The sequence below is a fragment of the Saccostrea echinata genome, unplaced genomic scaffold (genome assembly GCF_033153115.1).
Source record: "Saccostrea echinata isolate AGI-Se365-2 ecotype Australia unplaced genomic scaffold, CSIRO_AGI_Sech_v1 ptg000047l, whole genome shotgun sequence".
Lineage (NCBI taxonomy): Eukaryota > Metazoa > Mollusca > Bivalvia > Ostreida > Ostreidae > Saccostrea > Saccostrea echinata.
Genome location: NW_026889796.1, coordinates 16,055,001 through 16,082,552, shown reverse-complemented (window position 1 = coordinate 16,082,552; position 27,552 = coordinate 16,055,001). Strand labels below are relative to the sequence as shown.

The window sequence follows — 27,552 nt, the reverse complement described above, 5'->3', positions numbered from 1 at the left end:
CAAGCAGTCAAACTGTTGGCATGATTGTAATAAGCATTGAGCTCTCTACCAAAGTTGTGAAATTCATGGCCCCTGGGTTAGGGGTTCTGGTGCTAGGGCGGGGCTATATAGATCATATAGTGAAAATGCATTATTTCTTTGAAAATCTTCTTCTCTGCTCCTGGGTATTAAATAAACTAACTAAGTAGATAGTTATGAAGAACAAGAGTGCCTCTTCCAAAATTATGAATTTCATGGCCCCAGGGTCAGGGGTTCTGGTGCTAGGGTGGGACTATATAGATCATATAGTGAAAATGCATTATTTCTATGAAAATCTTCTTCTCTGCTCCTGGGTATTAAATAAACTAACTAAGTGCATGAGGAGCAAGAGTGCCTCTTCCAAAATTGTGAATTTCATGGCACCTGGGTCAGGGATTCTGGTGTTAGGGCGGGGCTCTATTGATTATATAGTGAAAATGCATTTATTCTTTGAAAATCTTCTTCTCTCTTCCTGGGTATTAAATAAACTAACTTAGTGCATAGTTATGAACAGCAAGAGTGCCTTTTCCAAAATTGTGAATTTCATGGCCCCTGGGTCAGGGGTTCTGGTGTTAGGGCGGGGCTCTATTAATTATATAGTGAAAATACATTAATTCATTGAAAATCTCCTCCGCTACTGGGTATTAAATAAATTAACTAAAAACATAGTTACCACGGGCATGGTTGCCTTTTCAGAAATTGTGAATTTCATGGCCCCTGGGTCAGGGGTTCTGGTGTTAGGGTGGGGCTCTATTGATTATATAGTAAAATTGCATTAATTCTTTGAAAATCTTCTCTGCTCCTGGGTATTAAATAAACTAACTTAGTGCATAGTTATGAAGAGCAAGAGTGCCTCTTCCAAAATTGTGGATTTCATGGCCCCTGGGTCTGGGGTTCTAGTGTTAGGGCGGGGCTCTATTAATGATATATTGAAAATACATTAATTCATTGAAAATCTTCTCAGCTACTGTGTATTAAATAAACTAACTAAGAACATAGTTATGGTGAGCATGGCTGTCTTTTCAGAAATTGCGAATTTCATGGCACCTGGGTCAGGGGTTCTGGTTTTAGGGCAGGGCTCTATTGATTATATAGTAAAATTGCATTAATTCTTTGAAAATCTCTTCTGCTCCTGGGTATTAAATAAACTAACTTAGTGGATAGTTATGAAGAGCAAGAGTGCCTCTTCCGAAATTGTGAATTTCATGGTCCCTGTTTCAAGTGCATAGTTATCACGAGCATGGTTGTCTCTTCCAAAATTGTGAATTTCATGGCCCTTTGGTCAAGGGTTCTGGTGTTGGGGCGGGGCTCTATTGACACATATAGTGAAAATACATTAATTCTTTGAAAATTTTCTTCTCTGTCCCTAGATATTAAATAAACTAAGTACAAAGTTATGATGAGCATGACTGCCTCCTCAGAAATTATGAATTTCATGACCCCATGGTCAGGGGTTCTGGTGTTAGGGCGGGGCTCTATTGATTATATGGGGAAAATGCATAAAATCTTTCAAAATCTTATTCTCTGCACCTGGGTATTTTTCAAACAAAGGAAGTGCATGGTTATGATATGGAAGAATGCCTCTTCCAAAATCGTGAAATCATGGCCCCTGGGTCAGGGGTTCTGGTGAAAGGGGAGGGGCTCTATTGATTATATAGTGAAAATCTTTCAAAATATTTTTTGTACTACTGGTTATAAAGCAAAGAAACAAGTTTATAGTTATGATGTGCAAGGGTGCTTCTTCCAGAATTGACCGTTCACGGTAGCTCAGTCGGTAGAGCGCTCGCTTCGTGATCGGGAGGTCGTGAGTTCGAATTTCGGCCGCGACTAACCTAAGTCGATAAAAAATGGGTAGCAACTGTTCCTTCGCCATGCGCTCGGCACTTTGAAGTGAAAGTTGCGGGTCCTTCGGATGAGACCTTAAAAACGGAGGCCCCGTGTCACGGCAGGCGTTGGCACGATAAAGATCCCTCACTGCTCAATGGCCCTGAGTGCCGAGTAAAGGTCAAAATTTGAAGCCCTTCACCGGTATATGGTGACGTCTCTATATGAGTGAAAAATTCTCGAATGGGACGTAAAACAACATACAATCAATCAATCAATCTTCCAGAATTGTGAGTTCATGGCCAATGGGTCAGATGTTCTAGTGTAAGGATGGGGCTTTATTTATTTAAAAATAAAGTGAAATGCATTTCTTTGAAAATCTTCTATGCTTCTTGGCATATTCGAGGCAAACAGAGTAAAAGTTTTAATATGCAACATGTGCAAGGGTATTTTTACCAGAATTCTGAACACCTGGACCATTTAGTCAAGTGTTCTGGTCCTGGCCAGGGCTCTATTAACTTGTATTCTGCTGATCAAAGTTATTTCCCTTTACCATTCACCTTTGATAATTAATCACTATAAATAATGTACTTGAAAGGTTAATGAATAAGAAAATTATGCAAGAATATTTATTGTTTAATACAAAAAGTACTTTCATAGTTTTAATGATCAGGTAGACTTGGAAATAATAAATGAATAAAAATGAGACAAAAATAATCATCTTTTTAAATGTTCTTCAAAGGCCAAGAGTGGCCAATGTGAGAAGTAATAATATGGGGTTAAAAATAGACATTTTGTTAATAGTCTGCATGGTAATAGCGATAAATGGGGGACAGATAGATACTAGACCAATTATTTTGTTGATGCTAATCATACCATTTTTCTTGCTTTTGGGCAACAAAGCTTCATTTATTAGTTTATGGATCCTCTAAATTGTTGCATTGTACTCAGGTGACCGTTAAGGCCCTTGGGCCTCTTGTTTTATTTTGGTAATACTTGATTCCATCTTATTTTGCACCATGTTTACAATTCTGCTTTTGTATGTAAGTCACCGTTTTAGCTTACGTTTGTTATTTGCTGAATAATTCTGGCACAGATCAAACACACTGGGGTCACTATAAGACCCTAACAGTTTAATACATTTGACAAGGAGCTGTTATTACACAACTAAAGGCCGCTTGACTTGTCTTGTCTGCATTTCTTCCTTCACAACAACACAACACTTTTGTAATGTACAGGGAGTGTTACCTCAAGGTTAAGCAAGTTATGTTACCATTGCAAGAAGAACTAGATGTGTCAGTTTGACACGAATGTCCCTGCTGTTTTAAATATATGAAAATCCAAGAGTGTGAAAATTAAAAAAAAAATGGTGGGAATGACCTAAAAATAAAAATCATACTGCTGCTTTTATTTTCTGGAATTAGTTGTCCATACCAAAACATACTTAATCTGCGTGAAATTGTTATCACTTTAATACATTCAAAGCAATAAAAAAAGGTCCAAAAACAGTAAAACTTTGAAAATCTAATCGCAATATCTTTTGTAAAAATGGTCTATCAATACGACTTTCATATTTTATCTGCAAATCATCAATACAAATAGACAAACCAAGGAATATTATCTACAAGCACAGCAAAAAAGTCTGGAAAACGGTGAATTTTAAATTTTCAAAGTCTAAGGGCAATAACTCTTGAAAATATATGTAAATCATTACGAAACTCGGACTTGATCTGCAAGTCATAAATTTCAAGGGACATACCCAACATCTCAAAATCGACAAGCACAGCAAAAAAAGTCGAATTGATAGCGCTTTTCAATGAATACTCGTAAGGCCCATAACTTTCGCAAAATTATGTCAATCATGAAACACGAACACCAAAATCAAGACATACCAAAAATCAACTCATTATCTACAAGCACTAAAAAAAAGTCCGGAAAACGGTGAGAAAGAGCTAGGTTCACTTTCTGCATAAAATGGCCCTGTCCATATCTCAATAAATTGACTAACAACGTTCTATTCCATTTCAAACATCAATATACACTAGGTAGTCTTTGTGCTTTCACTTCTAACAACAAAGTTTCCACGAGGTATTGGAAAATTGGCTTTGTGAAATTTTGGAATTTTGCAAAAAACGTGCATTTGAGTACCTTCAGCAAAGAATTATGAGCTCACCTTGACCCAAAAAATGAAAGATTTTATAATCTTCAAACACAGTTATCATTTTATCAATGTGTACTTTGTTATGCTCATTATCACCTTTGTTTTTTGTTTTGTTTTGTTTTTTTGAAGAAATTTTCAGGACATTGAAATAATGACGCAATTAATTACATCATAATACACTGAATAGTATATTGTATACTCGGCACTCAGGGCGCAGTGAGGGGTCTACTTCGTGCCAGCACCTACTGCAACACGGGACCTCAGTTGATACGGTCTCATCCGAAGGATCGGTCTTCAGTCCCGCAGTGGGATGCGAACCCGTGACGTAAGGATCAACTCCTTACTCCGCGACTCTAAAGCAAATGCTCTCACCACTGCACCACGCGGGAGACAATTGAATGGTAGGAAAATTATGTCATTCTCAATAATATGCAGTCACCAAAGGTCCAAGTGATATCTAATCCAATGTCCAGTAAAAATAAGCAGCTTTGATTTTTCAGAAATTCACAGGGTCGAAAAAGTTTTAAGTGAACCTTTCTCTTTCAATTTTTAAGGGCCATTACTTCAGTAAAAAAAAAAGGGCAAATCAACATTAAAACTCGGACTTGATGCCAAGTCATCAATAACAATGGAAATACAAGTACCAAAAATTAGCTCATTATCTACAAGCATAGCAAAAAAAAGTCTGAAAAACTTAATACGACAAAATGTTAATAATGGACAGAAAGGGGTAAAACTGTATGCCCCAGCTATTGCACGGCAGAGACATGTTAGTAACCAAGTTCCTAAACAGAGAGGTTTTTTTCCATAATCAAGGAAAACTTTTTTTAAAATCTTCTTCCATCATTCAGAAATTGAATCTTTGGTTCCTCAAGATCCAGGGAGCATAACAATGCAATTCAGCAAACAGATATTGAGTAACTTCAAAGAACCCAGGGTTTAAGTTGAACACATTTATTATAAAGCTATAGATATCAAATCTAATACAAAGGTCATTCTCTGGAACCGCAGTCTATTTCTTGCCCTTTTTAACAGCCTTTGAAGCCTTCTTGGCAACTTTCTTTCCACCCTGAAAAAAAGATAAATATTTTTAATTTAAAATGTTCATAAAACATATTGTAACTAATTTAGCATTAAATCCTAGTTTACATGTGACAAGAAATCAAGGTAACTCCTAAACTGATAGGCTTTTCAATAAGTTAGGAGTCGAAAGAATGGGCAAAAGATCCACATCTACCATTTCCTCCCTACAGGGGGCACCTGCCAATTCATACAGAGAACTTATGATGAGGACTTCAAGTGTCACATCTGCTTCGACCTACTCCCAGGTCTCATCACCCGCTCCATTAATCAGACCCCCATTTTACCTGTTCCTATCTCGATGCGCAGGGGAGCGACAGCCAAGATTAATTTAGACCCGAATCCCTCTCTCTCCAACCAACATTTCAGTGTTGCTTGGCTGGTACTCATTTAATTGAAAATTTTCATTCATAAATTTAAAATTGGAAATCATTTTGAAGGACAGAGTTGTTTTTTCTGCGACCTATGGGTCAAGATAAACACAATTGGAGCACTCTGTTGAATGGTGAGCTAAGATTAGATGCTTGAGTTTGAAATGTGAATGAATGATCAAACTAGCTTCTTTGTTGTGCTATCTTGTAGTGTTTGGAAGCCTTTTCATTCATGTTTACCCTGACAGAGGTTCCTGTTTTAAATCTAAGTCAAAGCCCTTATTTGACCACCGGAGACTTTTTTCCCAGGTAGAACTGTATCACAAATCACAAACTCTAAACGTGACCTAAATTTCTGGGAAGACCTTGGAAATAGTTGGAGACCTTTATCATATGTTATATAGTACAATCTGATCAAATTTTTAAATAAAAAATCCTATGAATGAAAATCTCTGGATAAAAATTCAGACACACAGGAATAAACAACCACAGAATTAACCAACAGCGAGTCAACAAATAGTATCAGGTAGAGGTTTCTTAGAGTGTGAAGACATCAAAGTCTATCGATCTAAAGCATCTTTAAAAAGTACACAACGCATATGGCCAAAACTTCTCCTAATCCTTCTTAAAAGAGAATTTATTAAAACTGGACAGTACAAATTGTTAATGCCTTGACACAGAATGGCACCCACTCCTTACTATAGCTACAGCAATAAGTGGATGCCCTTGATGATCCCCTACAAAGAAAAGGACAAGAATTTTTACCCCCAAGGTTGCAATTACAAACCGTACCAAGTCTTTAAGTTCATCACCACTGTGGAGCTCCCTCTCAGATGTCTCAAAATATTGACAAAGAATATCTTCAATTGTTTCATCTTTCATCACCCATAATCACAAAACCAACAGACCCATGTAATGCGTAATCTGAAGAGGACTTCCTATTTGCTGAGTGCAACTTTGTTGTGTTTGTTTTCAGAGATAAAAATCAGAAAAAGAGGATTATTAAGAAAAGACTAGGGAATCTCCCTTTAAAGGAATCTTTTCTCTGAAAATTAATTTTTCATTTAAATTTATTGGGAAGTATTTTATAGTATTTCAATAAAGATGTTCTAGTAACATTTCAAATGAGCCCATATTATCTTTTTTATGGGCAAACAATCAAGCTTTTAATACCTTGTGTATGACAGATTAAATTCAACAATGTGCCATCGTAGGAAAAGGCTAAGCAAATAATTAGGGTACCTGCTTAACGTGTGAAAGTTGACAAATAAGAGCTGTCGGCTTTTGAGGTCCCTCCTAAATGACCATCATGCACTTCAAATGAGAGACAAGTGATGGGTACCAACCACTCTGTCAATATTGACCCACAACCCCCCACATTGTGTTTTTATGTTAGTGGAACAGATTAAATTTTATCTTCACTTAACAGCAGAAGGGAGGAAACTCCGTTTTGAAATAGCAATTCTCAGGGTATATTCTGCTCAAGGTATCAGTTATGCTCAATATTATTAGTCTAAAATCAACATGGATTAAAAAATACCAAAAAAAATTGTGCCACTAAAAGGCATTTTTTAATGTATGAGCTAGTTATTTTTTGGCAGGACTGTATCAAGAATATGTATTAATTAATAACATTATTAAATAAAAGACCCCTGACCTCCCCCCAGGATGTATAACATTTATTTCCAAATTGACTTTTTTTTTTACTGTACTGTGACTAAGTTAAAATCGTTATCAAGATTAACTGTAACAATTCAGTTATTGACACCTGCATCCATACTGATTCCTCATTCATAGCAGGTGTTGAAATACTCTGAAGATTAGTCATATACACGGCTAATTTAAAACTGAAAACATAAGGCTGATTTTTTATAAACATTTCAAAAACTTTATTAAACCATAATTTCATATAAATTCTATGGAAACTTTTTTTCCCTCTTAAATGAACACACTGATTGAAAAAATCTTCCTTTTTCAATTATTTAAAAATATTATGCAATGGGGGGCAGACTGTATGGTGTATTTTCTTTTTTGACAATTTTATCACAGATATTAATTTTACTTCTGAACAAAGCAAAGTAAATATGAAATCTAAGAGCCAAATCGGGAAGAGGTAAAATCAAATGACATTGCTTGTTGAGGAATTATGAACAAACATACACACTCATAAGGAACCTGTAAATTATGGCCGTCAAGAGGTTCGGAAGTGCTAGGGTTTGTTTGAAGTCCTGATCCTGTGGTACAAGGACTACCCTCCTAGACACACTCGCCGATCTTCAACAGTCTCATAATCCCCACTTCAGATAAATGGAGGAGCACTTCTTCACATCCACTTACGACCCTGATACTGTTTATTTTCACTTTTATGATAAGTTTCCTAACTGCATCTCTAAAACCCCAGATAGAGGAGACTCATTCCTACTAATACCCTCTGCCATATTTAGCAGCACCTGGTACTACACAGGAATAGCACATAAAAGGAATACATCTGAAGACTGATTTATGGTTTAAAAGTTCTTAAGACTTGCACATTGAAATACCAAGATTCAAGGATTAATACTTACATCACTAAAATTATAATAAACTCTCCATGATCAAATCTGTTAATCTGCTGTTCTATGCAAAATGATTAGCATAATTGCACAGGAAAATTAACTGCTTAAAATTCTCTTGAAATTTTGCTTCTTTAAGCAGCATGCAAATATTCTTATCAAAGATAGTTTATGAATTAAATATAACCCCACTTATTGATCAAATTGCCATGTTTGGTGATTATTTTGCTTCATATTCTTTATTTTTCTGTTAATTGTTTTTCTCTTTGTACTTCAGTATAATATTTTTAGCTCTTTTGAGTAGAGGGTTGAGGAATTTTTTTCTGTACAGTGTGCCTGTATGTCTGTCTGTATTTTATTCTTTGTTCTGACTTTTCTCAACTGATTACTATATGTATCCTTGATCCATTCTAGGATCAGGTGTGTAAGCAATGCATTTATACTTGGTAATGCAGCAACTCCAGAAACTTTTAAAAGTTCTGCCTGAATAAAAATATGGTACAGACGTAGCATTTTTTCCACTAACCATACTTGCCAACCTCCAACATGTAAAAATCTGGTCATGACCAGACTTGGAAAGTAAAAAATCTGGTCATAAAGCGTGACAACATTCACGACACATTTACCATGATTAAATTAAATATATATGTATATATAAGCATTTGTGTATTGAGAATTATTTTATTAAAATGAGGCCTTAACTTACAATGACAAAAAATTAATATATATTGATTAAATTTACACGTTAAAAGAGCATTGAAGGTTTCATTATTCAGTATTGACCTGAATTAAGTGTGTGTATTTTTTTTTAAAGGAAAGTCTTTTCAGAATCTGCATTGCTGATTTGAAGCACATGGAAAGTTAGTGCTAAATTTAAAAGTATTCCAATTTTGATTTTGAAGTTATTTTTTCCTCTCCCGAATTAATTTAATTAACAAGTGCTATTAAATTTACAGTTATGCCTACACTATCTTCAAACTCTTTATTTTATCTAATGAAAGTTGTTTTCCAAGATTCCTTTATATGTACATAAATATTATTTCTCTTTTTCTTTGTTCAATTTGTTCCTGTTGGCTCTGATAACGATCTTGTTCTATCAGAAGCCATTTTAAATTGACTTCAAACTTTGATTTGTCAAAACAACTCTCAGGTAATTGTTTACACCTGCACTGATAATTTACTGGTACATGGCCTACTGAACATAGCCATCGACATTGTTTATGTATATCCAAGCTTGGGTTGTAACTGGAAGTTAAAAGTGCAACCTAATTTTTTAACCAAATCCGGAAATCGGGAGATTTTTGGGGTGTTCAGCAAAAATCGGGTGAAAAGCATGACCCGCCATGTAATGAAAAATAATCGGAATAAGGGTCGAAAAATTGGGTGTAACCCAAAGAAATCGGGTGAGTTGGCAACTATACCACTAACATCTGTGTGTGCACACATTCTTAATAGATGACCATCTAAAAAGTATTGTCCATGCACCTAGAGTTTACTTAATTGGGATAGATCATAGGAGTGCTCCGAATTTTATCTGGAATGCCAACAGTGGGTTAAGGATATTGCATAAATCTCATAATAGCTGAGATTAGCTTAAAGTTTTACTGAGAATTGAATTTTAATTATTGCTACAAACATATGATCAAGTCAAGAACAGCATAAAGTTTATAAAAAGGTCCTTCATTAAATCACCTTTATTTATCTGCAGACAAATTTTTGTCTACAAAACTACTAAATTCTAACATGACCTTCAGCATGTTTGCTTTCTCTCTAAAGTTCAAAAATTTAAAGTCAAGATTAAAACTGTGAGCCCACAGCAAATATAAATTAATTTTTACTCTTTGATCATTTGGTTTGAAAATAAAATTGTTCATAATTTAGTGATGATCATCACAAGATTCTCTAGCCCCATAAATCAGCATTAAAAAAGTCCAAGATAAATTCATTATAAAACTTACTTTGCATAAATCTGTCGTAAATAAATAGGACCTTGATCTGCATAACTGTGTTATACAATATTTCAAGTAATGCTGCAGGTGACTATGATCTCATTATACAGTCAAAGAACAAAATATGGTAAGAGCCAAATCTGGCCCTTTATTTAATATATAAATCAAGTTAAAAGTGTGATAGTTTGCAATTAAGAACCTTAAATAATGATTGTTTTAAAAGTGGCATTAATATTTTACTCAAAGCATGCAGAGAGGTCACAAGAGGACAATAAAGTAAAACTGTTTATTAAATTTCCCTTTTTCGGATGGAATTTTGTCAAATTTGAGATTTTTCAAATTTGGGAAACAGAGCACGAGCTTGCCTACCTGCAATTTTCATACACAAGATGATGCATGATACTAGTGCCTGAAATATATAAATTTTGAAGATAGGCAAGCTTGTGCTATGTTTTTTTTTTTCAATTTGAACAACTGTATTGTTCTAAAAGACACCCCAAACTTTAACCAGCTAGGATCTAAATAGGAATCTTGCCCTGTTTTGTCCTTTCACACATGAAATACAATAAATAAAATGTCAGTTCTCTTATAAGCAAAATGGTGTAAGCACCTACCTTAGCAGAGTCTTTTTTGGAGCTTTTCCTGCAAAAGGTAATCAAATTTTAAATGATAAAGAAAGAAAGACAACTCTACCAGGGATTTTTATCACAGTAATCTAGTAGTTTCTTTAACTAGTTCCAATTCTGATTCGATCTACAATATTACGACTGACATACAATACTGATGAAGTAATTAAAAGTTGGTGTTACCATTTCTGAAAATCATTCTCCTTACATCTAATTGTTTTTATAGCTTATAACATTATGAAAATCTACCAGAAAGATTGTTTTAATTCAGCCAAGAGGCTGCATCATATCTATTGTCTGCATAAAAGAGAGATATTATACTTTTTTTCTGGACTGCTGACTTCCTCCTCTTCATCTTCTTCCTCTTCCTCCTCCTCCTCTTCACTCTCCATCTCCTCATCTTCATCCTCAGACTGACAAAAAAAGGTTTAAAATTCACACTGTCCATATCAAAAGACAGATGGAATTACCACTTAAATCTTATCCAGCAAATAATACAATACAGATAATCAGACACAATTTGAAGAGTAGATGATCACCTTGAATATCACTTACAAATTCAGGGAAGACATGCAATTACGATTATTATGCAATTTCAAAGGGAAAAGCCAAAATAAAAACAATATTCACCTCCTCTTCTTCACTTTCTGACTCTTCCATCTTTTTCTTCTGAAGTGATAAAAACAACCCGATTATGACAAGGTGACCAGATCTAACTCTGGAATTGTGTCTGTACAGTTTGATCCCACTGTAGCTCACCTTAGCTTTACCCTTTGCTTTCCCTGTGGATGCCTTCCTCTTCTTGCTCTTTGCCCCTTTCTTTGGTGATTCCTCCTCTTCTGTTTCTTTCAGGTCTTCTTCCTCTGTCTCTGTGTAATCTTCTGTGTCTTCATCTTGACTCATATTTGCATCTTCTGGGTATTCTGATTAAATTCAAGAAATGAAAAAAAAACTGTTGAACATTTGGCACTTCCATACATCTAGAAACATAGGTAATCAAAGATTACAGAGCCCACCTCAACGAAGTTATCTTTAAGTTAGGCAAAGTCCCACACTAAACAATCTAGTAGTGTACATCCTTACATGCAACATTTATGCAATTTTGGTCTAATAGGGCTTGCAGTTACTTGGGAATGGACTTGTTCCAAAAACTTTAAACTAGTCACTCATCCAGGAAATGAAAGTCAAATCAAGCATCTGAAGCAAGTTTGGTCTAGGTAGGGCTTGAAGTTACACTGGAATGAGTCTGCTTCAAAAACTTTAACCTGGTCACTCATCTGGAAAAAGGTAAAACCCAGCATCTGAAGCACCTCTGGGTAGTGTTCATCAATAAATGTATCTTCAGTGCAAAGTTGGTTAGCATAAGGGCTTATAGTCACTTTAGAATGAACCTGTTTCAAAAACTTTAACCTCGTCACTCATGAAGAAAATTGTAGGTCAAATTCAGCTTCCGAAGCAAGTCCAGTAGTGTGCATTCTTAGATGTATCATTCTTGCAAGTTTGGTCTACATAGGGCTAATAGAACCTGCTCCAAAAACTTAAACCTGGTCACTCATCCAGAAAATATAGGTAGATCCAGCATCCCAAGCAAGCCTGGTAATGTGCATCCCTAGATGTATCATCCATGCAAGTTTAGTCAACATAGGACTTACAGGTACTTGGAAATGAGACCTGCTCCAAAAACATTAACCTTGTCATTTTTTAGCTGAAATTGCAGCATCTGAAACCTTAACTGGTACCATGAAACATACTAGAAGCATAGTCCATGCATCTCTGATTAATTTGGGGCATAAAAGTACTTGAAAAGAAATCTTCTCCAAAAACTTTAACCTGCAATGCCCAGGCCGAGGGTATTACATAAGCTTCACCCAACTTCGTTGAGATGAGCTAAAAAGATTAAGACAACAATGAAGATACCGATTACAACATATAACAGACAAATTTTGATTAGAAAAGCTCACTTGAGCTATTAGCTCAGGTTGGCAAAAAAAGTTATGTTTTTGATTTTTTTTCTACATTGGACCAAAAATAGAAGGAATTTATAAATTGATACAATTGGTTATAAAGCCAAACTTCATTTTCACGACCACAATGGAACCAAGAAAAAAATTGGAGACATCCAATGGTTCAAGTTTCCAACTTCTTTCAGTACCAAATTTTATCCATACAAAAGTGGGGGGGGGGGGGGGGGAACTGGCCTTTCAATTAACATTTCAAATAGTAAAAAAAAGTCTTTGGAAAAAAGGGGGGCCTGCTGTTGCTACGTACCTATACAAAAAGAATCTTCTATACACATATTAAAGTTTATGCAATCAAATCTTTATATCCTTATTGGCATTTTTTATTTCCTTCAATATACATGTATATATTTAATAATTCTACAAATCAAGGGGGGGGGGGGGGGGGGAGTCCGACCACCCCCCCACAAATTGCGCATGCTCTTCTTTTTTTTCCCTAAGCGGGGGACACAAAATTCTCTGAATTAGCTTGTGAACTTAAAAAGAGCAATAATTATACAACTACCAAAGCAACAAACTAATTCAGGGAATTTGAGAAAAAAAACAGGGCGGGACACTTTGAGAGGGGTGAGAGAGGCCATAGGGGAGTTATGGTATAAAATTTCATTGCAAAAGCTCAAATGCTTCTTGAGATATCGCCCAGAAACGAAAGTGTTACACACAGATGGAATTTATGAATTTACGACCTTGAACTTTGATCTTTTGACCTCAAAATCAATAGGGGTCTTCCTTAGGCCACAGGGAGTTGATATGTAAAATTTCATTGCAAAAGCTCAAAGGATTCTCGAGATATTGCGTGGAAACAAAAGTGTTAAAACAGACAGAATTTATGAATTTATGACCTTGATCTTTGACCTTTTGACCTCAAAATCAATAGGGTTCTCCTTTTCGCCATAGGGAGTTGCTATGCAAAATTTCATTGCAAAAGCTCAAAGGGTTCTCGATAGGGATGCACGATTTTATCGGTATACCGGTATATCATGATTTTTTATTGAGTGATACGTATCGTGATACGGAGACTAAAATACCGGTATTTGGTACATAATTATTAATTCTAGAACTTACTAATTTATCATGTTTATTTGTTCGAACTATTAAATAGAAATTACAGAAAGTATAAAAAATGTTGAATAAAGTTAAATTACGGCATCCAAACATGCTTTATATTACATAAAATAAAAATCGAAGAAAGTAAAGTTATAGTTTTGCAGTGTATTTGTAAGAAAAATTATGGAAATTCATTTGAAAATGATGTAAAAATTCCTGGTAAAAATACCCGATTTTATCGCAATATTTTGGGAAAAAATCGTGATATATCACGATACAAATTTTTTTGGCAATACCCATCCCTAGTTCTTGAGATATCGTGCGGAAACAAAAGTGTTACAGACAGACTGAAATACAGACAGACGGATGGACGGACAGACAGACCCAAATTAATATCCCCCACTTTCAGTGAAAGCGGGGGACAAAAAGAAAAGGGTGGAAGATATGAAAGGAATGCAGATGGAGAAAGAAAAAAAAGGTCAACCTTGACCTGTCAGCTTTTGGTCTTTAAATCAGTAGGGGTCTATTTTAAGTCAAAGAAATTCATGACCTTAAGCCTCACTGCAAAAGCTAACAACTAAAGTTATCATCTGAAAAATATGTATGCAATATACGAATATCGGACCTTGCTCTTTGATCTGTTGACCTCATAATCAATAGGTTTTTTTTCCAAGTTGTATTAACGGTAGAAAATGTCATTGCAAAACCTCAAAGAGAATGAAAGTTATTATCAGGAAACCATTTTATGCAAGATATGAATTTTGACCTAGACCTTTTGGCTTCAAAATCACAGGGATCTTTTTTTAAGTCATTGGGAATTATGATGTAAAATTTCATTGCAAAAGCTCAAAGAAAACTAAAGCTATTATTTTTTGCAATGTATGAATTTTTGACCTTGACTTTTGACCTCTTGACCTCAAAATGTATAGGGTTTTCTTTATATCACAGGGAGTTGTAATATAAAATGTCATTGCAAAATCTCAAATCCTTTTTAAAATATCATTGGAAATGAAAGTGTTACACATAGAATACTGTAAAAGTACTTTTTTTTCCATGGGGTCAAATTCCCCAAAATAAAAATTTCTGTCCAATCTAAGGGTAAAAAATTATGCGGATTTCTTAGATTGCCAATGTATGTCTTAAATGCATGTTGTAACAAATATCTGTGGAAAGTTTGTGACCTCGTACATAGCATAAATTAATCCTGCTTGGAAAAAAGTATATTTATCAAATGAATTTCTGACCCTGATCTTTGACTTTTTGACCTCAAATTCAAAAGGGGTCTTCTTTAAGACTTAAAGAGTTACCAAATAAATTTTCATTGAAAAGGCTCAAAGAAAACTATGTTAGGCCAAAAAAAATTAATGAATAGTTTCTCAGGCACCGCCGCATCAGGTCAAACACTGCCGCATCGATCAATCTTATTGATATATTGAAAAGGGAAATAACTCAATTTTCATTTTTCCAAGTTAAAAAAAGGAAATTGAGTTATTCCCATTTTCATATATGCTAATAGATGAACGTTTTTTATTAGATAAACAATACATTTCTTGTTAATACGGATTTTATGAATTAACTTGGTTTGGAATAACATTATTTAAAGTAGAATACATATTGGAATTGGTGTAAGAGAACAAAAAAAGTAAGAATCAGTTGATATCAACATTTTGTTGAACAACCGACATGAAAAAAGGTATAACACCTGCTTCAAAAAAAAAAAAAAAAAAAAAAAGAATCTGCCTGCCGCATTGAATTTTGAAATTTTTGGCCTGAGAAACTATTAATTTTTTATGGCCTTATCATCAGGGAACTTTTTTCCAAGGTATGAATTTCTGACCCTGACCTTTGACCTCAAAATCAATAGGGGTCTTCTTAGGCCATAGGGAGTTAGAAAATTTCATTGCAAAAGCTCAAAGGCTTTTCCAGCTGTTGTTTGGAAACTCAAGAGTTCCTCAGAGACAGAATGTATGAATTTCTGACCTTGACCTTTGACCTCAAAATTAAAATGGGTCTTTTTTAGGCCATAAGGAATTGTGGTATAAAATTTAATTGCAAATTAAAGCTCAAAGACTTTTTGAGATATCTTCCTGATATAAAGTGTTACACACAGACAGCTATACAGACAAACAGACAAAAATTAATATCCCCCACTTTCAGTGAAAGCTAGATCTAAGAGCTTTTTTGAGATATCACCCCGAAATAAAGCATTACACACAGACAGAATGACAGACAGACAGATCAAAATCAATATACCCCCCTTTCAGTAAAAGTGGGGTAAAAAAAAATGCAAAAACTTCTACAGCTAAATGCTGAAATTTTCAGACGTGAAAACCTTTAAGTCTGAAGACTTATTCTTCCTTATCCTCACTTTTCCAATATATTTTGTCCTATTTTCTGAAAAAAATAATGTTCACAAAAAAGAAAATGGTGCAATAATGCATGTAGGCTGGTCATCACTTACCCACAATTTCCTGAGCTGAGAGAAAAACAGGACCTGTTCCCTCCACTAGTCGAAATGTCACCTCCTCACCAAAACTTAAATCTAGGGCACACTAAAAACCATTTAAAAATCAAGTTGAACATATTTGGAAAAAAATCACCCTAGCTCATCATATACTTCATTTCTCTGCTTAATACCCAGGAACAGAGATTTTAAATAATGTGTTTTCATAAAATGATTAAAATAATGCATTTTCACTATGTGATCAATACAGACCTGTTCTAATACCAGTACCCCTCAACCATGGGCCATGAATTTCACAAATTTGAAAGACTGGAATGGTACCGATACCAATAGTGTCAAAATATAATAAATTTGGAATTTGCTATCATTTCAACAAATGAAATTTATTCTAAAATTAGTAACTATTAATCCTAGGGTTGGATACCATTTAGGATGAAATGGTATGATTACCATACCAATATTTTTGAAACATATTTTTTAACGACACCTTGTTCTTTCAATATTTTTAATTGAACAATGTGATTTTAGAATGTAATCCTTATATTACTTTTAAGTAAGAAATGAAATTTTTTTTATTAATTTAAACATTTCATACTAAGCAAATTACGATGTCATAGTGGTATATTAATTACTTGGCAGTTGAATTGAGATTTTTTAAGTTTAAAAATATGGAAAAATTTACATTTTTTTTTTGGTAATACCAAGACTGGTACTGTTTATCAGCACCAGTTATTTAGGGGGAAAAAATGATGATGCCCCACCTTACCCCAGGGGCCATGATTTGAACAAACTTGAATCTACACTATATCAGGAAGCTTCCACATAAGTTTCATCTTTATGGAATAGTGGTTATTGAGAAGAATGTTTTTAAATGGCACGACCCAATTTTCAGCATTTTTTAATTATCTACCTTGAAAGAGGGCATGACCCCTCATTTGATTAAACTTGAATCCCTTTACCCAAGGATGTTTTATGGCAAGTTTGGATGAAAATAGCCCCCGTTGTTCATGAGAAAAAGGTTTTTAAATGACCCCACATGAGAGCATGACCCCTCATTTGATTAAACTTGAATTCCTTCACCCAAGGATGTTTTGTGGCAAGTTTGGATGAAAAAAGCCCCAGTGGTTCTGGAGAAGATGAAATAAAAAAGCTAAAGATGACCACAACTCTGATATAATGGACAAATTTCAGAAAAGCTAATACGAGCCTTTGGCAAAGGTGGGCTAAAAATAAGTAGAGGCTTTGTTGCTAGCACTCTCCAGCAAATGCACATGCTCAAATTCATGATAGGAATTCTGGAAAAAAGGGTGAGTTTCATAGAATCATCTTCTCTGAAATCACAAAGATTAACACATACCATGTCTGATTTTCCTCGGGTTAATGATGCTATGGGGGCCTTGAGATCTTTTCTGTAAGAGTCTTTTGTTTCCATTTGTATGAGGTTTCTTTCATTTTCTACTGCTGAAATCCCTAGCACTGCCTGTTATACAAACAGCACATCACATATGTTGGTTGTAAATAACAAATATTTATTTCTTGATAAATATTGAGTATTCTATATACACAAATGAGTGTGACTTACAGTTTTAAGAAATAACGTGTGAATGAGATAGTCTTCATCTTCATCCTCTTCTTTGAATGAGAAAACAAAAGTAGGCTTTTCCTTGCTTAGTTCGCATGCTGCAAATGAAATAAATTCTGTTTCATTCAGTCATTCCCAACTGATGAAGTCAAGTACCACTAAATCCCTTTAAAATGTTCCACATTCTAAAATGTCTTTTCCTTTATATACAAAATAAAGTTTATACACAAATACTCATTAATGCATCAGGGGGCAATTATATCAGCTGTATATAATTTCTCAAACAAATTCATCAACCATGTATGACTCATCGATGCAAAATAGTCGTCTGTTAACTTCGAAGGAAATTTACATTGGAAATCCTCAAAACTATAACTACAACTTACCCCACACATACTCCTTTGCTTGGTCTGCCATTTTTTTCGTTCTATTGCACGCCTTCCCCTTTCCGTGTACTGTGGCCTAATGCGACAGAACTGCTTCTTGTTCGAATGATTTTCTCGTGCAGATCACCATGTGGCGCGAAAGTGTCCTCTCCTTTTATGACATATTAAGAGGAAAAGTCCAGAGAGATTCCGTATACACAATGTCAACATAAACACGTGGGGGTTACAAATTAATCTCAAACCAAATGCATTTCAATGTTAGTTTTAAAAAAAAAAGGTTACGGGAGTCAGCCAGTGGAAAACATGTTTTTGTGATACTATATTATTTGTTTTATCCATCATGTTGTGTTCATTAAATGCCGACCATTGTGGTCAGTTAAAATTCGCCCAACGTTTCTTTTTTTTTTTAACTTGTAATCAACAAAACGTAGGAAAACTTATTTTTAGTAAAAAAAATTTTAAATCAAAATAAAGTTTTTAAATACAAATAAAAAATCAACAAAAGCCAATGTAAAGAATATCTTACATGTATTCTGTTTATTTCAAATTCCCTATTAATATGGCATATAAAAGAATTTGATTACGATACAAACCTGCCGGAAACTCTATACTGTCTTTCTATGGCCGTAGGAACCGTGCCCCCCCCCCCCAATAATTTTGCCGATATATAGATTACTATAGTAAACATTGGTACTATATCTTGTGCCCCCTCAATAAAAACGTCTGATGACCCCTTTTTTTTTTTTTTTTTTTTTTTTTGCTTGTCAAGGAATTTTTGGTAGTTAATGACCTTTTTTTTCTTGCTTGTCAGGAAATTTTTGGTAGTGCCCTCTCATCTGTCAACTGAAAAATGTATGGTTGTGCCCCCCCCCCCCGCCCCCCCCCAAAAAAAAACTGAAATTGCTTCCTACGGACCTTTTTATTACAGACGCTTCCAGGATTTTGCGTTAGGGGGTGCTTTTAGATGGCGAGGAGTTTGACCCTAGCGGGTCCCAGGCAGTGCATAATTGGGGGAGGGGGCGATTGCATACTTCATATCAATTTATGCAATTTCCAATTTCTTTTTTACAAGTTTTAGCATCTAATTTAGTTTATGCGTTATGAAAAAAGTGTACCGTATCATCTAATAAACAAACAACAAAAGTGTGAAACTAGTATATGGCATAATCATATATTCTTTCTTTCTCTTAAAAAAGGGGGGGGTCCACCTCTGAATTTTTAGATAAGCATGATAAGTGCAAGTTTTTTAACGATCCTAGTTATCGAAGCATCAGAAAAACTGGTCAGTCATTTTTTTTTTATTAAATGAATTTAGCGATTTGTCTTCTTCATCATTATAAAGTTTCTTATGATTAAGCATGTATTTAGAATTTTGTCTAAAACAGTTTTTACGAAGTCAATCAAATAACAATCTTTTTTTTTTTTTAATTTTCCTGAACTATTTTAAGACAATAAACATGTGCAAGTGAAGGTTGCGCAGAGTGCCCTCTGATGAAAGCGTTATTAAGGGAGAAAAGGAATGGTCTCCAAAATAAAGCAATGAAAGCAATGGAAAATAAATAATTATACTTTTATACTCTCGTTTCACACGTATTACGATTTTGTTTTTTCTGAAAAAAAAGTCAACAATTTCCGTTATACTCTGTGCTAAGTTTGGTTAAATTGGCCGAGTGGTTCTGGAGAAGAGGATAACAATGTGAAAAGTTTACATGAGTAAGTCAGCAACAGACTATCAATTAGAAAAGTTCTCTTGAGCTTTTGCTCAAAAAGTTGCATGTGGAACCATTTTTGATTTACTTGCATTGTTTTCAACATTACCTTTAAACAAGGATGAGAAAAATATAACTAGGCCCACTTTTGGAATCTTGTTGCATTTGTCCATGAAATAAGTCTCCATGAAAGTGTTAACTTCACGTTGACAAGAGGCCTATGGGCCACAACGCTCACCCTCTTCACTTTCGGCCCTTCTGTTCCTTATCAGCCGTTTTTTTCTGTATGTAAAATTAATATCAATACTTTGGCCTCACCCTACCCCAAAGTGTTATTATTTGAGTCTATACTACCTGAGGATGCTTCCATATAAATATGACTTATCATGGCCTTGCTGTTCTTGAGAAGATTTTTCCTACATATTTCATTGTATAATTTTAATCCTTCATTGTAGCCCCACCCTACCCCCAAGGGTCTTGATTTGTACAAAGGATCACTTCTAGGTAAATATATGTGTTGACCTATAGGGCCGATACTGGTTTCAGTTTTTAGAAAAAGCTTATCGATATCCGTTCCGGTCGCTTACTTTAGGCCACATGCGTGTAGTTTCTCGTTTCTTATGTATCGCTTTAGTTGTAGTCAACTGTGTGTTCATATGACCCTACCTCGGTATTTACAGATACATCCTTTGTATGAGGGTCCTTACTTGATGCCTAGGTAATGGCAACGGGACATAAAACCTTAACTGGTCTTACCACATTCTTTTCTAATCTGTAAACCTTCCTCCTGCATTTTTGGCATAACATGTCGCCAATGCACACAATTTTCCCGAGAAAATGAACTGCATCTACTCTGCATAGCGCAGTATCTCTCCCACTGGCACAACAGTACTATTACCCAGAGATGTTCTCGAAAGACAAACGCAGGAATTTTTGATCGGCATGATTTTTTTTTCGTGACATCTGCAGTATCGGGTAACACAAAGTGAATGATTCGTGTCCTCGAACAAAGTGTGCTTACACTGAGGTATAGTTCCGGTTGATTGCGTTTAGTTAAAGAGAATTTATGATCTGCATTTCCATGAATGTCTTTTATCTCAACAGAAAACATACATTTAATGAAGAAAATAGAAGTAAAATGCAAAAGCCTGCATAAAAAAAAATAATAAATTCGTGTTTAAACAGGTGAAAATTTGAAAAAATAAAAGTATGCCAACAGGTGGATTCGAACCAGGACACTAAAAATGTTCATGGTGAGAGTCTGAAGTCTACCTTTCGGAGCTATAATGACCATGCAGATATGTGTCATAGATATAAACCAGTATGATAGAAATATGTTTTCGCATTTTTTGTAGGTTTTTTACGAATTTCGATCCTAGGGCAGGGGTGCCCCTAAAAAAATCTTCTTTTAAATCATTCTTTAGATCAAAATCTATCAAAATTTCACAATTTAATTTAGGGGCAAGCCTGCCCTGAAGGACTTCTATGCCAAAATTCACGCAAAAATTAGTGCTTTAATGGACAAAATACTGTTTTGATCAACTTTGGAGGTTAATTTCAAAGTTGCAAATAAAAAAATTTAGGTTCAAATTGCAAATTTGAAAAATTTAGACAAATATACGATAGAAAACAACTAAAGAACATAGATTTTTAAATGTGACTTTTTCCGGAAAATTGTTCTCTCCTATAGGTCAAATCTTTTGTTATAACGAATACATCCTTTGAACTAGCTGTGGATGCCCCTCTCTCACTAATCATGGTTTTGTTGTTCTTCATTGAAAGATTTTTATAGATTTTTCCTATATATTCCTATGTAAATCTTTGATTGCCTTTTGTTGCCCCTCCTTAATCCCAGAGGGTCATGATTTGAACAAACTTAAATCTACATTACCTAAGGATGCTTCCATATGCACAACTAATCATGGTTTTGCTGTTCTTGAGATTTTAAGATTTTTCCCATGTAGTTCCATGTAAAACTTTGATCACCTATAGTGGCCCCACAATTCTAATCTATGCCATTTCAGGAAGCTCTCACATAAGTCTCATCTTTTCTTGCCCAGTGGTTCTTGAGGAGAAAATTTTTAAATGACCCCATCCAATTTTCACTATTTCTTCATTATCTCTCCTTGGAAGAGGATGTGGCCCTTCATTTGAACAAATTTGAATCCTCTTTATACCCAAGAATACTCTGTGCTAATTTGGTTGAAATTGGCCCAGAGGTTCTGGAGAAGAAGATGAGAATCTGAAGTTCATGACAACAATGATGACAAATTCTTTTTTTCAAAAGAAAACTGAAATGGCATGATTTTTAAAAAAAAATTTCAGGAAAGTCAATGAAATATTTGGTAAAACTTGAAAGCTTTGATGGGTTAGCCTTGGACCCACTGGAAGCCTCAAAGTGGCCCCAGTTCTATGTATGTACTTCACTGGCTATGCACCTGATTACTTCAAGTCATGCTTCCTTCAAATGGTGAATCTATACTAAGTCTTTGCATGGTACATATAGTATCATACACCCCATCTTTCATATCTGTAACTTAAGGCTCCAATGAAGTAGTGTGTATATACTTCCCACCAAAACCTTACCATTTAAATGAGGCAAAGCCTCAAAGATATATGGTGTGTCAAAAAATAAGCATGTTGAGATTCAATATTTCTGTTTATTCAAAATGCTTTATGTTAAATTAACAATAAGCCACCATAGACATCAGATGACTTGAACCAATGAACACACAGGAGGCATGAAGAAGTGAAAATTAATCAGTAACAGTTCTGTCTTAGAAACCTGGAAAGGGGGGCAATTAACAAAATCATAGATAAAATATATCATACATCACATATATTTAACAGTTTGTAAAAATATAGTATTTGAAATTGTTGAAGTCTCATGAAAGTTTGGTAAAGAAAAAAATCGATTTCATTGATTATATTTTGTTCTTTTGAGAAATGAACAGATTTCAAATCTGTACAGACATCTTTTTTTTTTTCATAATAAAAAACTTTACAATATCGAATGCCCCAAATGAAGATAAAGTCCTAATTTTTGTAGAAGGCTGTGGGTTGAAAACAGTACAATGGACCAATAAATGGTGTCATAACAGCTAAATAACACCAGGACACCCTCTCAGATTACTATTAATATTTACAGTAAAAGCACACCAGTTATGGAAGAAACGAAAGCACTCTGGCCAAAAATTTAAAAACAAAAAGAAAAAACATCATTTTCTAATTTTATATGCATTAATTTAGAAGCACAGACATGACATGAAATATTTAACACATAAAAATAGTGTCAACAAAGACTGAATGAGTTGAATGGCATTGAGTCGTAAGACTTTCCTTGACTTCTAACCTAGTAGGCTCAAGTTCAGACTGAGTAGAAAGCTAGTTCCTTTCTATAATTCTAATACAAATGTCACGTACATGTAGCAAACACTTGTGTTTTTTTTTGTTTTGTTTTTTTCCACAGGACATTTTCTTTATCTCTCCATTTGTGATAAGCATGTGTCCCTTTTTTAATCTAGTACAAATAATATTGTAATCTAACTAAAAGCAGCAAGTGTAAATCTATAATTTTTTTTTTCAAAATCATGAAATACATGTATAGCAATGGTTGAACAAAAAGATGGCATAAAAAATATAAATAACACAGAATTGTGGTTGAAAGTAAAAACATACTGTAAACACTTCCATTTGGAAAAAAAAGTTTGGTTTAGCTGTTCACAAACTAAAGCAAATCATATTATGCTTTTCTTAATCCCGATTTAAGTACACTGCTCATACAAGCAACTGTATTTCATTTTTTGCATAACAGCTGAGATCTGAAAGCACAGAACATATCCCCATTAAATAGCTAACACTACCAGCTAATATAAAAATTCGCTGATTTTTCTATAAAAAATTTATCTTTACAGTTCCAGAAAATAATTGCCTTGCATGGGTACCTTATAATTCTAATTATGAAAGCGAGTCTACCCTTTGACAAAACTTCTTGACATGACCAGGGTCATTTGAGATTTAGAATGATGGGAAGCGTTCCATTTCCTACGATCAATTCGCAGGAAAAAATGCTACCATGGAAACCTGTAATGTTTGATTTTGGTTTGTATTTTAAGTATTGCAAGGGTAACAGAGATGAAATGTTCAGTTTTCTATTTCATTTTCTCCTATACTGCTTTTACTGGCTTCTCGTAGTCTCTTAGCCACAGCTGTTACAATGGCTGCCCCTTTTCCACTTCCATCATGTGACAACATCAGTTTGAACTACAATTCAACAGAAAACAGATAAATAAATCCAAATCAAAAAGTTACACTTTTACTGGATTTTATTTCCTGTATCAAAATATGTTGGTTTAGGAATATTATGTATGCTTTCGTCCGACAAAGAATTTTTCCTCACCGTTGAAATTAACACTATATTTTCTTTGTTTAAAATGAGTTTATCTACTTGTAATACCTTGATTCCTGGATCGACGAGTTGCTCAATCTTTTCTACCATGAGATCATGGAAATGAGGATGGAAGCGATACAAGGAACCATCGACAGCCACGGTTACATCCTGTCGACCCATTTTGTTCAAAAGAGTAGCAACACCTACAAAAGAAATTTAAACTTATACTGGGATGTATTAAATCAGTTAGATCTACTGAAATTAGCAAAGTGTCTCTCTAGCAAATATATGAAATATATTTTATTGTAAATAATTTACAATAAAATTTGTGTAAAACTACATGTAGCATTCTGTTAAAATCTTCACTTGGCTTCAGAGTAAACATGTGCATGTGACTGATGAATTGTGACACCAGGGCTCAACATGATAAAAATGATAACTTGTCTATCACACAAATTGCCAACAATTGTTACTTGATCATGATACTTGTTCAGATGCATTTTTTACTTGACCGATTCTGAACATATGTAAAGAGAATTGTAGAACTTTATAATCATGACTGAAGTAGCTATGAATAAAATTACTGACTTATATATAATTGTTAAATAATAAACATAAAAATATTTAGAATCTCGCATTTGTCCTGTAATTATCAATATTCTGTGAAGTATAGCTGACCCCTTAGGATTGTTAAATTATGTATTAGTTTGTGAAGATTTATTCACACTACTCCATAATGGTAGGGAAAAAAAATTTCTTGCCCCATCGGACAAGTGTTTTGGAGATTGGCTTGTCTGATCACAAATTGAACTGGACTCACAATCAATCAAATGTTTGTTTAGCCCTGGAGATTGGTCAATGTTATTTTCTGATATGGAAAAATGGATTTAAAAAAAACTTTATTATACAGTGTCTGGATTAAATTTCACTGTACTGTGTCTATACACATGTAGTATATTGCACGATTCCTTTGTGACTAGGGTCCTGATATGTGTGTACGTACCAGCAGATGCTAGGAAGGCTGCCCTTGTTGACACTAGAGAACAGACGTACTGTGCAATTCTACAGTCTTCATCAGAATATTTCTCTAGTCCTAACTCGTCAAACACTTGTTTGGTGTTCTTAAAGTGATCATCTACATCACTGAAATTCATCAAACAGAAAGGTGCACATATCTTCAATAACTGAATTAGCTTGGTAAAAAGCAATAGGTTAAAGCTCCACAATGTTCACCTGAGTCACCTAACCTTTCTAATAAATGAATAATGCTGTGCAATATTACCGGTGAACTGGTGAATCCAGATTTCATTGTTCACAATACATATCACGGTATTTTTTTTTGTGAATACCAGTTCAGGTTCAATATCCTATAAAATGTTACAAAAAGGGTTATTTGCACTTGTTCAAGTAAAATATGGCGAAAAATGAGATGGAATTAGAGAACAGCTGCTACATGAAACCACTTCAAGTTAAAGCTGTATCTGACTTTTGCAACGAGACTATTAAAAATTCTTGTGGCACAACGAACTCAGCCAGCTACATTTGCCAGCACCATATGGCCAGGTTATGTTGATAGCACATCTCCAGAACACATGACATGTGTTTGGGTTTTCATTTAAGAGAAAAAAAAGAATATGAATTAAATATTGTGATATATTGCAATACAAATTTTAATACTGCAATATATTGTGATAGGATTTTTCAGTCATGATACCAGACACTACAAATGAATACACAAATAATTGAAACCTCTTATATTAGCCATGATATTCCATGATTTCAGCAATCTAAATTGAAATTAATTGAAACTGAGACTTTTATCGATAACAGTCATGTGTGTATTTAGCTGATAGAAATTCAGCCAAGTATATGCTCAACCTTACAGTCTCAAGGGGATGTTTGTATATTTATATGACTTGCTTTAGCTCCCCTATTCCTATTAAGAAAATTTGAAAAGATATTCTGCTCAAGTTTGGTTGAAATTTACCCAGCAGTTTTTGACAAGATGTCAAATATGTGAAAAGTTAAAACAGACAGACAGACGAAAATCAAACTTTGATCATAAAAGCTCACTTAAGCCTTTGGCTGAGGTGAGCTAAAAACATCATTCCCCAAATATTAACAGACATTACATTAGAAAAATAACCTTATTTACTTTCTGCATTGTCATATCATGTCCTGACACTGACCTTTCAATTTCTGAAACATATTTGGTGTAAAAGCGCCCCCTGGTGGATAATTCTTCAGATCCTTTTCCATTAAATAAAAGATCACTCTTTCGTAGTTTCTCTAATGCGAGTCTCACAATTTCTCCCATGTACATACCAGAGATCATTTTCTCATATCTGAAAGAAAAAAAATATATAAAGTGTAACAAAACAATTAATTTCAAAATTTTGTAAACATGAAGATGGATGCATAGAAATCTAGGGATATTTAATCTTACAGCACACAGGAACAATTTGTTAGATAGGTAGAACAATGTGAATGTTATCAATAAAAACAGTGTTCATCTAATTTATTAGAATTAAGAGTACTGTAGAGGTGTGACCTTGATCTCTGACTTACGTTTGCCTGCCTGGGTTGATGGAGTGTTTGTCTACTTGTTTGTCGTATTCGGTTTTGATGAAGTCTAGACACCCATCATCTCCTAGTGCTCCCCATTCTGTATTGATCATTACCTGTTCAATGTGAACAATAAACTTATAGTGCCAGATATTTGAAAATTTTTATAACATCTTGTATGCCCGTAATTAATAAAAATAATTTACCAGTGTAGCAAATTCTGCTAAAATAGTTACCAGATCTAGCAAACCTCAATAAATAATATTTACATTTGCAAATGTTCTCTTTTATATAACACTATTAAAAGCAATGCGTATCTATGTAAATTTAAGTAATAATGTATCATTTTTAAACATCTATCTGGATATAAATACAGGTTGGTACAACATCAAATTTACCATAAAGCCCTTCAGGCTTTATGGAATTTGATGTCGTGACCAACCCGTATTTATATCCCGACAGATGTTTAAAAATGATACATTATTTCTTAAATAAATTCAAGTAAAATAGTCCATAGATTTAATTAATAAACTTGTACATATTAAAATCAATGCTTCAAGAATTTTCCAGCATAATCAAATGTAACCTAAAAAGTACATGCACTTGTATTTTAAATACTTATTTAATTATAAATGTAATAAAATAAGTTTTTATCTTGTGTATATACCTGTCTGGGTTCTTTATCATCCCCATCCCATAATTCCACATTCTCTAGTTTCTCTATATAACAGGCATTGGTTCCCGTACCTGGAACAACAGAGTACAATCTAATTACTGATACAAAACAGATGTTGTATACAAAAATTAAAG

At 34.3% G+C, this 27,552-nt stretch overlaps 2 protein-coding genes across 6 annotated transcripts in view; both read right to left on the bottom strand.

Moving 5' to 3' along the window:
- Nucleotides 1–4,941: 4,941 nt before the first annotated feature.
- LOC133203022 (mitotic apparatus protein p62-like) lies at nt 4,942–18,232 on the bottom strand. Of its 2 annotated transcripts, XM_061338879.1 has the most exons (9): nt 18,079–18,232; nt 17,693–17,790; nt 17,468–17,590; nt 16,108–16,198; nt 11,341–11,504; nt 11,212–11,250; nt 10,903–10,994; nt 10,570–10,597; nt 4,942–5,072 (listed from the first exon to the last, which is right to left on the bottom strand). In XM_061338879.1, the coding sequence occupies exons 1-9, from the start codon at nt 18,107–18,109 to the stop codon at nt 5,016–5,018; spliced, it is 723 nt and encodes a 240-aa protein (XP_061194863.1). In that variant the 5' UTR covers nt 18,110–18,232; the 3' UTR covers nt 4,942–5,015. The 2 variants fall into 2 exon arrangements, with proteins under 2 accessions (XP_061194863.1, XP_061194864.1); XM_061338880.1 differs by lacking the exon at nt 11,212–11,250.
- A 4,195-nt stretch (nt 18,233–22,427) lies between these two features.
- LOC133203018 (hexokinase-1-like) overlaps nt 22,428–27,552 on the bottom strand; it is a 29,247-nt gene continuing 24,122 nt past the window's right edge. For all 4 annotated transcript variants that reach the window (XM_061338872.1, XM_061338870.1, XM_061338873.1 and 1 more), the window contains exons 6-11: nt 27,410–27,489; nt 26,746–26,858; nt 26,367–26,522; nt 25,181–25,320; nt 24,244–24,380; nt 22,428–24,050 (exon numbers count right to left, since the gene is read on the bottom strand). In XM_061338872.1, the coding sequence (XP_061194856.1) occupies nt 23,931–24,050; nt 24,244–24,380; nt 25,181–25,320; nt 26,367–26,522; nt 26,746–26,858; nt 27,410–27,489 (746 nt within the window). In that variant the 3' untranslated portion in view covers nt 22,428–23,930. The remainder of the gene's footprint in view (nt 24,051–24,243; nt 24,381–25,180; nt 25,321–26,366; nt 26,523–26,745; nt 26,859–27,409; nt 27,490–27,552) is intronic.

Coding starts and splice junctions, on each gene's coding strand:
- LOC133203022 (XM_061338879.1), bottom strand. CDS start 18,109: ATGGCAGACCAAGCAAAGGAGTATGTGTGGG. Junction 17,791..18,078: donor AGCAAAGGAGTATGTGTGGG/GTAAGTTGTAGT, acceptor TTTCATTTGCAG/CATGCGAACTAAGCAAGGAA. Junction 5,073..10,569: donor CCAAAAAAGACTCTGCTAAG/GTAGGTGCTTAC, acceptor TCTTTTTTTCAG/GGTGGAAAGAAAGTTGCCAA.